This window comes from Schistocerca cancellata, chromosome 8, assembly GCF_023864275.1.
Source record: "Schistocerca cancellata isolate TAMUIC-IGC-003103 chromosome 8, iqSchCanc2.1, whole genome shotgun sequence".
NCBI classification, from domain to species: Eukaryota; Metazoa; Arthropoda; class Insecta; order Orthoptera; family Acrididae; genus Schistocerca; species Schistocerca cancellata.
This window is the reverse complement of record NC_064633.1, coordinates 416,287,451-416,302,108: the sequence shown is the minus strand read 5'-3', so window position 1 is coordinate 416,302,108 and position 14,658 is coordinate 416,287,451. Positions and strand designations below refer to the sequence as shown.

At 40.1% G+C, this 14,658-nt stretch overlaps 1 protein-coding gene across 1 annotated transcript in view; it reads left to right on the top strand.

The window, feature by feature from the left end:
• The first annotated feature begins 2,387 nt into the window (after nucleotides 1–2,387).
• Nucleotides 2,388–14,658, top strand: part of LOC126095229 (protein transport protein Sec16A-like) — a 34,229-nt gene continuing 21,958 nt past the window's right edge. Inside the window, exon 1 of the mRNA XM_049909971.1 lies at nucleotides 2,388–2,551. Coding sequence (XP_049765928.1) covers nucleotides 2,501–2,551 — 51 coding nt within the window. The 5' untranslated portion in view covers nucleotides 2,388–2,500. The remainder of the gene's footprint in view (nucleotides 2,552–14,658) is intronic.

The following is a 14,658-nucleotide window of genomic DNA, read 5'->3' as shown; positions in this document are numbered from 1 at the left end:
GATGCTCTTTAAGACTATTCACAGACGATGCAGTTGTCTATACTAAAGTTGCAATGCCAGAAGATCGTAAGAATTTGCAGAATGATTTGCAGAGAATTGATGAATGGTGGAGGCTCTGGCAGTTGACCCTGAATGTAAATAAATGTAATGTATTGTGCATACATAGGAAAATAAATCCACTACTGTATAGCTATACTATTGATGACAAACAGTCAGAGACAGTGTCTGCGTTAAAATATCTAGGCATAACTACTCAGAGGGTCCATAAGTAGAATGACAATATAAAACAGATAGTGGGAAAAGCAGATGCCAGACTCCAGTTCATCAGAAGAATCTTAAGGAAATGTAACTCATCCACAAAAGAATTGGCTTATAAGGCACTTGTTCACCAGATTCTTGAGTATTGTTCATCTATCTGGGATCTCTACCAGATAAGATTGACAGAAGAGAGAGAGAAGATCCAACGAAGAGCGGCGCATTTCGTCACGGGGTCGTATAGCTGGCGAGAGAGTGTTATGGGGATGCTAAACATACTCCACTGGTAGACATTACAAGAGAGGCGTTGTGCGTCATGGAGAGATTTACTATTGAAATTTCGGGACAGCACTTTTCAGGAGGAGTCGGACAACATATTACCTCCCCCCCCCCCCCAACCCACCAGCACCCCACCCCGACCCCCCACCCCCCACCCCCTCCCACAAACATCTTGCGTACTGACCACGAGGAGAAAATTTGAGAATTTAGAGCCAATACAAAGGCTTACCGACAATTATTCTTCCCACCCACTATTCATGAGTTGATCAGGGTTGGAGAGATCAGATAGTGGTACTGAAAGTACCCTCCACTACACACTAGTAGTTGGCGTGTGGGGTATGATGTAGATGTAGAAGGTCTGCATGGTTCTGCATAGTGTGGTAGGTTGAGTAGCTGAAGGGCTGTCCTGTTGCAGTTGACTTGAGTGTCCCATTGACTGCTGCAGAAAGGGTCACATTAAACAGCATAGTGGGACTGATGAGAAGGTTGATGTTGAAGGTGTGTGATGCATGTGATAGTGGGCCACACTGGGGAGAGAGGAGCCATGCATGTGGACTCCAAAACTGTACAGCCGAGTCGTCTGTATTGGAGTGAGGTAAAAACTTCAGAGAGAGGACGCCAAAATCTCATGCAGAAGAAACTTCCTGACAAACATCGAATTCAGCAGCAAGTGTCAGTGTAGGCAAGTGTGTGCCGCTCCAAGTGCGGCATGACAAAGGGATTAGAGTCATCTGTTCTGACGGAGTAAACACTGGAGCAACGAGCATTCACATTGTATTGGTAGCGTCCGTGAAAAGCTTCACAACCAAAAGTCAGTTCCACAGTAGTGATGTCCTGCACTGTCAGGAAAGTTAGAAGTTACGTCATTGTTTGAGCTGGAGTGAAACACAGATACACAAACTGAAGCATATTCGTGTGACTGGAGGCCACCAATGTGGGTTTTCTATCAATGTTGAAGAGTCTCCAGATAGAAATAACCTTTTATTCATACACAATAACATGAAAGTATAGCACAGCATGCGAAAACAATCAAAGTCCAAACCTTTTCCAAAGCTCACTGAATCCAAAGATAGAGCACTCCTCATTCTAGAGTCACTGGCAACTGATGATTGCCACAACTCAAAATAAATTAAATGATTTTGGCAGCCACAGGGTTAATATTTCATGAAATATCCAACATTGTTCTCAAGTATGGATTTTCAACTAAAATACCACAGCCATCTTTCCAGTATGTAATGTATTGACCCATGGGTATTTGACTTATAAGGAGTTTGATTATTTTTATGACGGCTCTTTTCAGTTGATTACTGAAAAAGTAGCAACACTAAAAAACTTCCCTCATACCATTTGGGAAGGCTTCACAAAATATGATCTCTCAGACTTCAAACATACAGAAAGTTTGCAGTTTTCTATTTTTCATTGAAATTGTGGGATTTGCACATAATTGGAAATCCTCTTCTGAGTACAGAACCAAATCTGGTCAATGTTTATGCACAGGTGTAAAAGTAAATGTTGGCCAATCTGCTGTGAATGTGAAACACTGTATGCACACATTTGTTGTGATACCTATGGTTCTTTACTGCTATTAGAAAGAATACAGAATGTGTATTCTCCACCTCATTGTTTCTGTAGCAATGTTATTAGCTTCAGCATTATGTAGATAATTTATTGTTAATGTTGAAGAAATCAGCAAAATTACTAAGTAAAACATTAGAGTGCATAGTGAGTGAAAACTGTAAAATGGTTGGAAGTACTTAGTTGTAAAATACAGTGAGATGTGTCTTAAATTCCTGCACTTATAAATACCTGGAGACACAAATGTAATCTTACAAAATTTATTTCTTAGGTTATTTCATCAGAACAACTGCAAACTTTGTGCACTGCTGTTAATAAGAGCCTAAACAAAACAGATGATCCATCTGAAAAGAAGCAAGGAAAGTCATGGATAAATACATTTCTGAACAAAATGCGTTTCTCAACAACAGAAGCTCATCTACCAGATGACGACTGTCCAACAGTAAGAATTACATTGGAACAAAATTTATATTAACATTCTTCCAATATCTCAAACTCTTTGTGAAATGCATTCTTGCTTATTCTGTAGTCTCTTATTTTTACAAGAAACTCTTGTAAAGTGCAAATACTTTCATAGATAATATCCAGTCTGTAATGATTATATGCTAAACTTATTTAGAGGAGGATACTTTTAAGAGTAGTTGCTCTTTGTCATTTTGTTATGTGGTTATTTGATAATTTTAGAATTTTGAAAGTGCTCATCTGTTCATTCAAACTTAAGGCATATCCTTTCTGATTTTGAAGAACCTCTTCCATTTGTTATTATCAAATTCTGTCTCAATATGTGTTTCTCTAACAGTCTTCTAAGAGATACTGTGATTTCTCTTCTTCCTGTGCCTATTTTGACTGTGAGTCACTTTTATCCAAGATCTGTTCAGCTGTATTTGACTTTTTGGCTGTGGTTGTAAATTATTTTTCAGCAGTCAAAACAATTATTTTTCAGCAGTGAAAACAAAGCTGAATATTCTTCAGTTGGGGCATATAATTACTGTACGGTGTACAGTACAGCGCTACTTCCAGCAGTATCTTCTGGGAAGACACCATTTTTTTAGCAACACTTCAGAACAGTTCTTATTTCGGGCAATGGTATAATACAATATAATCATTCATTATATACAGGAAGCTTTTGGTAGTGCAGGACACAGGCACATAAATACCATGTTGACTGCGGTAATTCAGGTTTTGAATTTGCAGTTTCCATTATAGCACATATCTATTGTACACACACATACTATTCTAAACTATCTCCCTGTGCTAGTCCCTAATGAAGGTGAGTGTTTTTCTTGAATTGTCTGGGTCTGATGAGTGCCCCAGAAAGCAAAGAATGGGACATTTTTAGCGATACACTGAAAGAGACACACAAGGGAACTAAGATAAGAATACAGACAACCTCCCAGATGCATGCAGGGATAGTGGCAGCTTGCATGCAGATGTACTTTGGGGAGAGGCATGAAATCAGGGGAGGTCATTAATGAACCAGTGTGGAGAAAAGGTAGAGGATAAATAATGAGAGAAGGTGTAGAAGTCTGAGGTTGACAGGTATACAGAGAGACTACAAACATACTTCAAAGATGTAAGAAGCTACCCTTTGTCAGAGGCAGAACAGTGAGAGGGGTGGAAACAGGCATATGGAATGAGGATAGCTAGAGGTAGCTGGAGCCCAGAAACTATGAAAAATAGAGGCTGGAAGGGTAGTTAGACTAAAGGATGTATTGAAAAGACTATTCTTGCTTGCATAATTCAGAGAAGTTGGTGTTGAATGATGAGCAGAGCATTTGGACCTTGAGGGGGAAGCTTGATAAACTCAGTTGCAAAACACTAGTAGAGCTGGCCTCATAATTCTGAGCTGTGGGTTTTGTAAGTTGGTGGTGGCTCTTGGCCATGATGTGCCCACTTTTGTAAAAGATGATCTACACATGCAACCATCAGAGGCTGACCCATTTTATTCACACCAAAAGATAGATTCAGGATGCTCCTTGGAAGCAATGCAAGCTGTCTTACATCTGAATCCTAAAGCAAAGTCCAGTCCATGCTGTAACAAAGTACTTGCTGTGAAAGTAGTCCACAATACAAACACCCTAGAAAAACCCATAATATAATCATCATGCTCTCCACAGATTGCATTAGAAATGACTCAGACTGGTCTTGGGCAAGCTTATATGTCAGATTCTGGAATCTTGTCATCAGAGGGAAACCTTGATGATAGTGTGCCACAGTTGTCAACAGTTTGGTTATGCTAGCTGTTTGGGTTCCATAGTGATGTTGAATGGCTCCACTACAATCACCAGGCAGTGACTGCCTGTGGAGAAGAGGATGTCACTGTGGAAGATCAAGGCAGGTTAGTGGAAGATACATGAGTCACCACGTGACCGGGAGGGTCTGCCAGAACAGAGAAGCAGGATGTCAGAACAAATTTGATTGTGATGGTTCTGCACAAGCTCATCAGTGGAGGCAACAGTATATTTCATGGACCTGTGGTGTAGAGAGATTGTCCAATGGAACCAGGTTAGGTGGTTCTTGAACTGAAGAGCACACACCACGGAATGGCCTCAACAGGAGAGATTGTCCCTTGGAACAAGGTAGGGTAGTGCCTGAACTGAAGAGCTCACATCAGGTAATGGCCTCAGCAGTGATGTGTGCTGGTGGTGGGTATAGCATATCTGAGAGGGTGTGATGTGGACAGCCATTCAGGGGTTCCACCAGACTGCAGCCCTCGTTCATGGTGGCCCTGTAGGCTCCTATAAAATTGCAGAGGGCATTAAATGCAGTGTTAGGCGTCATTTGCGTGTAGAACTGGGTTTTGAAGGTGCAGTTAAAACATTCTGTGTAACTGTTTGAGACTGAGAGAAAAGTTGTAGTATGAAGGTGTTGAATTCCGTTATGGGCACAAAACCATTTGAAGTCGTAAGAGATAAAAACTGTCCCATTATCAGAAACCAGTGTGTGTGGGGTGCCTTTGAGGTCAAAGATATTTCCCAAGGCCACAATAGTAGTGGCAGCAGTGACTTGACACTTACAAAACACAAAAGGGAAGTGAGAAAATGAATTAGCATGACCAACCAAATGAAGCCCAAAAATCAGCAAGCAGAATCTAAGTGGATATGCTCCAACAGCTCCACAGCATCAAGCCAGGGAGAAGACCACTGTGTAGGGGCAGTTTGATGGGGCTTGTGGGTGGAACATTGGTGAAACAGGTCCGCAATGTTAAAATCAATATTTAGGCAGAATTCATGTTACCATGCCAAACTTTTTATCCAAGATATGCCCCAATAGGCATTGCGCAAGAGGCACAGAACTTGTGGCCAAAGACAGAGGAATCAGGATGCTGCTGTGATCTTTATCTGAGACCCACAACAGAACCCCTTGGTATAGTTGTAGTCCCACCATCATAGCCAGTATGGATGAAATTTCGGCCAGGAGGCTTGTCTGGCTACCAGTGTTAGTACAAAGTCAGTGACACTGCACATTGTTAAGGAAAATGTTGAAATGGCTGAATTCATAGTTGAAACAAGCTGGAAACACACTAGTTAATGTTGGTTGAAGACTGGGTCAGGTCCTGTGAAGAATCAGGACTGCCTCTGTTCATAAAGGAATAATTTAAATTTCTGAACTGCATAAATGGTAGCAACACCCTCCTGCTCTGAGAATAGCTTTCATGAGAAGCAGATAAGGTCTTAGAAGCATATGTGATAGGATGCTCACTACAATCACAGTACGAGGATGGTTTGCAAATTTCTCAGAATGGAACAGATAAAAAGTACTTACATCATTGAATTTTTTTTTATTTTTCAATGTGGTCTCCTTGTAGATTAATGCGCTTGGTCCAACAATGTTCCAGTGCTTTGATCCCATCTTGAAAATAAGTTTCCTCCAGGCCTGCAAAATAATTGTCAATTCCGGCTATCAATCCTTCGTTTTAATCGATAAGGTGGGTGTGGCAACAATTCATACCTTAGTTCTTGTAATTTTGCCATGTCAGTGGCATGCATTTTTAATCCAGTGTCAAGAGTCAAGGCACCTATCTTGCAGATAATTTTTTCATTTCTAATTCTTCAGTTAAAATGTGATACACTCTTTCAGATGACATCCGGCAAGCACGAGCATTTTCAAGCACTTTCAATTGGTGATTATCCATGACCATTTTGTGCACATTTGCAATGATTTTTGGAGTAGTGATACATCCTGGCCAACCACTGTGAGGACCATCTCCCGACCAAATTGAAATTTATTTGTCCACTTGGCAACATTTGAATATGAAGGAGCAGAGTCCCCTAGTGTATTCTGGAAATTGGCATGAATGTCCTTTGCTTTCATACCTTTCTTTATGAAGTACTTAATCACTGCTTCAATCTCGATGTTTTCCATCTTCACACATCACTACGTGGGAACAACAGAGCCACGTCATTGCCACAGATCTATTCCAAAAGCACTGATGTGCACTTGTTTACAGACAACAGTCCAATGAATATTACATGAACAACTCATTGCGCTAGCACTGACCACTCGTGGTGATTCCAAGAACTTTTCAAATCACCCTCATATTTATAGGACAAGACAGTGCCAATACCATAGGCAGACAGATTAATTTTTTACTACCAGAGACAGAATGGTAATGCATTTGTCAAACAAGGCAACTGCTTAGGTAAGCTTTTAAGCCCTGCAAAGTTTGTTAACAGGAAGATGACTATTTGAAATGTGTGCTGATTCAATGGGTAAGAACTGTTCTAGGTTTGCAAAGAACTGGCCACAATAGTCGATAGTGTGGCATTTCTTCTGGAAGACCCAGAATTCTCAGAGAATTACATTTTACTTGGAAAAATCTGAGGAATCTCAGGGAATTTTAAGGATTTCATAAAATCTCAGGGAATTCTGTGTCGTTAACCTAGCATTAGAATTTAATTTTATTGAGTTTTATAAATCACAAATTTTAAAATACTTAATACTTCAGAGTGCATTAATTATATCAATATTATTCCATATAAATTATTGATGTTTAAAAACTGTGATTTTTTCAGCCAAGAGAAAAGAAAAAAGTTGTTTTTATGAGATGCTCCCATCCCCCACTCATTGTTAATTATCAGAAACTTCTTGCTCCCTGTACCTGACATTCTCAGGGATTTTCTTTTTCTTTTTCTTTTCTTTTTCTCAAGTTTGAATAGCCACCCTCATTGATCTTATCCTGAAATGTTGGTGAGTCTTTTATATTCCTGTTGCATTTAAATTCTTTTGGCTTCTGGAACAAAAGCTTGGGTTCATGCAGATGATCCTCTAGAGCTGCACTTCTGACCAAAATATCGATAAGTTATGTGGCATAGTTAGCCATACCTTCTAATAACTCATCCATAAAATGCTGAAGAGATTCCAAAAGGTAACCAATTACAAGAGCAAAGGCTGCTGATGGATTCAGCTCTAGATAAACTAGTGATGCTGCATCCAAGAGCGTTTGAAAGTATGCATCTGCAAGGTCAATTTTACTGAATAAAGTACCAGGGCCTAATTTTGCAAAGAGTTCATCCATGGTTGCATTTAGCATTCTTTAAAATCAACAGAAAGTCTGAAGGTGCAGTTGGCTTTGTGTATTGTTATCAGGTGTGTGACCCTTTGAGTATGGGAAATAGGCATTAACATCTGTGAGTGAACCTATCACCTCAGTTTTGAGGACCTCCTTTAGAGCAGTGGTTCGCAACTTTTCTTGGATCATTAGCCCTGAGTACAATCAGACATTAGCTAGGACCCTCGCCCCAACATGCTGTCTATCCCCCCCCCCCCTCCCCCCACATTGTTGTTGTTGTTGTTGTTGTGGTCTTCAGTCCTGAGACTGGTTTGATGCAGCTCTCCATGCTACTCTATCCTGTGCAAGCTTTTTCATCTCCCAGTACCTACTGCAACCTACATCCTTCTGAATCTGCTTAGTGTATTGATCTCTTGGTCTCCCTCTACGATTTTTACCCTCCACGCTGCCCTCCAATGCTAAAAATGTGATCCCTCGATGCCTCAGAACATGTCCTACCAACCGATCCCTTCTTCTAGTCAAGTTGTGCCACAAACTTCTCTTCTCCCCAATCCTATTCAATACCTCCTCATTAGTTACGTGATCTACCCACTTTATCTTCAGCATTCTTCTGTAGCACCACAGACTCAGGTCTTTCAGTGTTCTGTCAAACTCTTCACGCAGTATCTTATCTCCCATTTCATCTTCATCTACATCCTCTTCCATTTCCATAATATTGTCCTCAAGTACATCGCCCTTGTATAAACCCTCTATATACTCCTTCCACCTTTCTGCTTTCCCTTCTTTGCTTAGAACTGGGTTGCCATCTGAGCTCTTGATATTCATACAAGTGGTTCTCTTCTCTCCAAAGGTCTCTTTAATTTTCCTGTAGGCAGTATCTATCTTACCCCTAGTGAGACAAGCCTCTACATCCTTACATTTGTCCTCTAGCCATTAGAGATGGGGGATCCGCTCTTGAACTAATTCATAGAGTTCAATCTTTCAAAGGAGTGAACAATCAGTGATTCAGAAAAAAAGAACGGTAGCTCCAAACGTTTCCCACGGCAGAGAGAGAGAGAGAGAGAGAGAGAGAGAGAGAGAGAGAGAGAGAGAGACGGAGCATATCAGCAGCGCCTCTGCTGGTCACAGCACAGTGCACGCCACACAACACAGCCAGCGCCGGCCTCTGCCCTGCTTCTACCTTGGCTGCCTGCATTGCGCAGTGCCCCATTGGATTTTGTGTTTCACATATGCTGTGGCGTCTCTGTGCGTCGTCTGCCGCGCAGTGTCTGGCGCAGCGTAACTTCGCATCGCACTCTGTCGGCGATCGTTTCAGTCGCACGTCCTGCCCTCTGGGCAGTTGATGCGAGCAACAGGACAGAGAGCCACCTAGCGGATAACATAGGAACTACTTGCAAAAACCCGCTCGCAAGGGAACGAACTATTTGTCTCGGAGCGGGTGAGTTCACCGCTACCCCCTCCCTCGGAACTCGCCCGCTCAACGCTCGCCCCCACCGTCTCGACTCTAGCCAGAGCATCGAGCAAAGCGACTCAGGTGTCACTGTGGTCTCAGCTCACGCAGTAATACAGCTCGCGGCTCGACCTGCTCGACTCAGCGCCTCCGCATCGGAGTTCGTCCCCACTGGATATTGTTCTTCGTAGTAATGCCGCTATGTATATTACATTATTATGTTATGTATACATCAATTGTTTTTATTTTATTTTTATTTGTTTAAACTGATTAGATTAGGTTCCTGATGACTCCTCTTACTATAGGATTTTTATTATAGACACTCGAATTTATGCTTTAATTACGAGCGAACCGATAAACGTATCGCAAAATGTGATACACCAATATTTTCCTTGTTTTATTCTGCGTAAGGCTATATGCAGCACTTTCGTTTTACAGTCAAATTTATATATTTTTTTTCTTATTCTGGTACGGATTTTGTGATTTTAGGCGTCTTCGAAAGGAAACGTTCACTTTAAAAATATATGGCTTGCGATGTATTTGTATGAGGTTAATGAAATTTTAATACGTTATAGCCAAATATATTGTTAATGTAAATCTCAAGTTACAACATTTTCCGATCACCCAAAAAACCACGATAGTGCAAAATAAATCAATAATCAAAAACTTTGTCATATCGTGGAAATTTCAATAAACAATACAAAATTCTTACTCATTATCTGTGTTACTTCAAAATAGGATCAAATAAGATCAAAATACAGGTATAGTACTGGAATAAACCAAGTTTAAAGGGCAATGTGCCTTCCATTTATTTTATATTGTAAATGAGTGGTGAGTGATGAAAAAGAGCTAATTCATTTCAGGGAGTGAACAGTTCTGATCCAATCTCTGAAAAGAACAGTTTTGCCCATCTCTACTAGCCATCCCTGCTTCGCCATTTTGCACTTCCTGTCGATTTCATTTTTGAGACGTTTGTATTCCTTTTCGCCTGCTTCATTTACTGCATTTTTATATTTTCTCCTTTCATCAATTAAATTCAATATTTCTTCTGTTACCCAAGGATTTCTATTAGCCCGCGTCTTTTTACCTACTTGATCCTCTGCTGCCTTCACTACTTCATCCCTCAGAGTTACCCATTCTTCTTCTACTGTATTTCTTTCCCCCATTCCTGTCAATTGTTCCCTAATGCTCTCCCTGAAACTCTCTACAACCTCTGGTTCTTTCAGTTTATCCAGGTCCCATCTCCTTAAATTCGCACCTTTTTGCAGTTTCTTCAGTTTCATTCTGCAGTTCATAACCAATAGATTGTGGTCTGAATCTACATCTGCCCCAGGAAATGTCTTACAATTTAAAACCTGGTTCCTAAATCTCTGTCTTACCATTATATAAGCTATCTGAAACCTGTCAGTATCTCCAGGCTTCTTCCATGTATACAGCCTCCTTTCATGATTCTTGAACCAAGTGTTAGCTATGATTAAGTTATGCTCTGTGCAAAATTCTACAAGGCGGCTTCCTCTTTCATTCCTTCCCCCCAATCCATATTCACCTACTATGTTTCCTTCTCTCCCTTTTCCTACTGACGAATTCCAGTCACCCATGACTATTAAATTTTCGTCTCCCTTCACTACCTGAATAATTTCTTTTATCTCGTCATACATTTCATCTATTTCTTCATCATCTGCAGAGCTAGTTGGCATATAAACTTGTACTACTGTAGTAGGCATGGGCTTTGTGTCTATCTTGGCAACAATAATGCGTTCACTATGCTGTTTGTAGTAGCTTACCCGCACTCCTATTTTTTTATTCATTATTAAACCTACTCCTGCATTACCCCTATTTGATTTTGTATTTATAACCCTGTAATCACCTGACCAAAAGTCTTGTTCCTCCTGCCACCGAACTTCACTAATTCCCACTATATCTAACTTTAACCTATCCATCTCCCTTTTTAAATTTTCTAACCTACCTGCCCGATTAAGGGATCTGACATTCCACGCTCCGATCCGTAGAACGCCAGTTTTCTTTCTCCTGATAACGACGTCCTCCTGAGTAGTCCCCGCCTGGAGATCCGAATGGGGGACTATTTTACATTATCACCAACTTAAGCAACTAACTAAGCTATAGAATGGGTTTTTCTTGGAACACTTTTATTTTGAAAATGGTGAAAGATGAATGATATTTAGTTTGTGTGTGTGTGTGTGTGTGTGTGTGTGTGTGTGTGTGTGTGTGTGTGTGTGTGTGTATGTGTGTGTTAGAATGAATGATGAAGAAATTCATGATGCATTCTATGTGCTACCCACAACTCCCTCTCAGTTAAGAACACTAACTATTCACACTGAGGATAGACACTAGTTACAAAACATACTTCCCCTGGATTACTTTTCTCCATTGTGGCACTTGCTTTACTTGCATAGTGCAATCCCACTTAAAATCAACCTAGGTAAACATGTGCACTATACCTAATGTTTGGGTTTCTTACTTCTGAACTAGCAGAAATTGGAAGACTTCCAGCTTCTAATGCTTTGTATCTTAACACAGCCAGTAATAGAAATGATGATAATAATAATAATAATAGTAATATTGTTACAGCACTATAGTAGCCCTTATGAAGTTAATACTGTGTCCTGCTGTCAGTTGATTCATTTATCTGCTTTAAAGTTAGTAATGAAAAAAATTTCTGGATTACTGCAGGTACTATCTACAACTTGGAGAAGACTTTTTCTTGAGATATTTGGCATTTGTTATGTATAGGTTTCACTTTTATCATCAGCAATGTACAGGTCAAAGCACAATATATGTGTGTAGAGGGTGGATGATGTGAGGAACCTGTAACCTCCAGCATATTAATGCTGATAATTGAGAAAATGTAATTATTGGTAACTTATATCATCAATATTATAGTCTACATCTACATCTACATCTACATCTACGTGGTTACTGTGCAATTCACACTTAATGCCTGGCAGAGGGTTCATCAAACCATTTTCATACTACTTCTCTACAATTCCACTCTCGAATGGCTCGTGGGAAAAAGGAACACCTAAATCTTTCCGTCCGAGTTCTGATTTCTCTAATTTTATTATGATGATCATTTCTCCCTACATAGGTGGGTTTCAAAAATTGTTTCAGTGACTGCCACCCCAACTCACATATCATATCAGTGACATTCTCACCCCTATTGTGCAATAACATGAAATGAGCTGCTCTTCTTTGCACTTTTTTGATGTCCTCTGTCTATCCAACCTGGTAAGTATCCCATACTGCACAACAATATTCCAGCAGAGGATGGACAAAATTGTGATAGTAGTAATGATCTTTTGAAAATAATTTAGTTTCATGATTGAAACAGAATTGAATGATTTAGTTTTTACCCTTTAGAAAATTTGAGGTGGTAATTACCTCTCAGGGGGTAATTACTCCCAGGTTGGGAACGACTGCTTTGGAGACAAGGGCACTGGAAAAGCTTAAAAAAAAAGTGGGGCTGCCATTGTTCTAAGAGAGGTGTGTGCTTTTATATCAGTTCTTTTCTCTAATTCAGTTGAGAAATTTTTAGTACATCTATCACAGAGAGTCTTTAGGATAGTGTTAGGCCTTTTGGATTGCATGGCATGCGCTGTTTCATGAACCATAAATCCATAAGTGTAGAAAGAGGCTATGCCAAAAACATTGCCCATTTTGGGTTCAACTGCCATCACAAAATTTACTCGATGAGTGAGCTGATTATAAGTAAATAAAATTGGAAACTCTCCTAACAAGAGCTAATGATGATATTCATATGTGAAATGATTTGTCTTGGCTGGCTGCAAATAAGTCAACCCTAAACTTAACTAAGTAGATGGATTGAGCAATTACACAGAAGCACCAGAGTGTATGAGTAACCTCACAGAATGTTTACCAATGAATGCATCTAATTACTTTTTCTGTGCTGCATGCTGAGAATTCTACACTTACGGTAGATTGCTTTATCACTTGATCCATTTCTGCATGTTAGGGTGTATTTGCAGCAGAACTACTAAAACGTAGCTCTCACAATTGTCCCTTTTTTAAGCTATTGTGGCATGTTGTGCTGAAATTTGACAAGCTGACAAATATAACTGTAGTCAGTGGTGATAACCATCTCATTCTTCATATTGTTCATTAAAAGGAAAACCCATCACCAGTTTTGGCATGGGTAACATTCCTACTAGATTCACCAACATTTGTACTGCCTATAATATAGCTATTGTTAGCTTCTGATAATCATGCATGGTCTGCATTTGTGGTTGTTGCAAGTGTTCAGTCAGTGAAAACTTGCACTTTCATCTAATTACAAAAATGTTCAAGATACAGTTTGCATATGTCATATGTCTTGAATAATCTCCACTGTGTGATATGCACACATAACCACTTTATTCACAACAAAACATAGATACATAATAATGAAAACAATCACTTTTTGACAAAATAAAAAAAGACAGAGAAAGAATCTACTCATGAAGCGGCAACAGGACATACATATAAAAGAAGATTATAATTAGGCAAGCTTTTGGAGTCAGTGGCTTCTTCTTCTAGCAGAGTAGGTCAGCCTCACCATGAGTCCATTTGCTAAAGATGTCATTATCTAAACATATCCAGACATACAAAGAGATCAGGGGCACATCTATAGGAACCAGGATGGCTCCTTCCTACACCAACCTTTCCATGGATTGCTCAGAGAGGGCTTTTCTGAGATCCACAAGCGTTCTTCCTCTGGTTTGTTTTAGATACATTGATGATATCTTTACCATATGGGTTCATGGTGAGGCTGCCCTATTAAAATTCGTGGAATCTCTGGACACTTTCTCCCATTTAAATTCCACATGGTCCTATTCCAAATCCTGTCCCACTTTCCTCAATGTTGATCTCGTCCTCACCAAAGGCCAGCTACATACTTCTGTCCGCATTAAATCTACTAACAAACAACAGTACTTGCATTTTGACAGTTGCCATCCTTTGCAAGTCAAACATTCCCTCCCGTACAACCTTGGCATTCAAGGCAAACATATTTGTTTGGATGCAGATTCTTCACAGCAGTACGCTACCATTTTCACTTCAGCCTTCACTCGACGTAATTACTCAACCAGCCTAGTTCAAAAGCAGATTTCCCAGGCCATCACGTCCAATCCTGGTACTGCTGATCCCTCCAAAAAAATAACTTTGGAGCACACCACTGGTCACTCAGTATTATCCTGGTCTGGAATGTATTAAACAGATACTTCGACAAGGTCATGACTTCCAAAAATCATGCCCTGAAATGAGATCCATTCTGTTTCAGATTTTGCCCACCACACCTAGAATAGCTTTCTGTTGCCCATCCAATCTCCACAACATTCTTGTCAGACCCTATGCTCCTTCTGAACTCGATCTCCCTATCTTATGGCTCCTACCCCTGTGACCGTCCTTGCTGTAAGACTTGCCCTATGTACCCTACTACCACAATCTATAGCAGCCATGTAGCATCAAAGGGAGAGCCATATGTGAAACAACGTGTTGTGTACCAACTGTTATGTAAACACTATTCAGCCTTTTATACTGGTATGAGTACCACCAAATTATCAGATAAGATGAA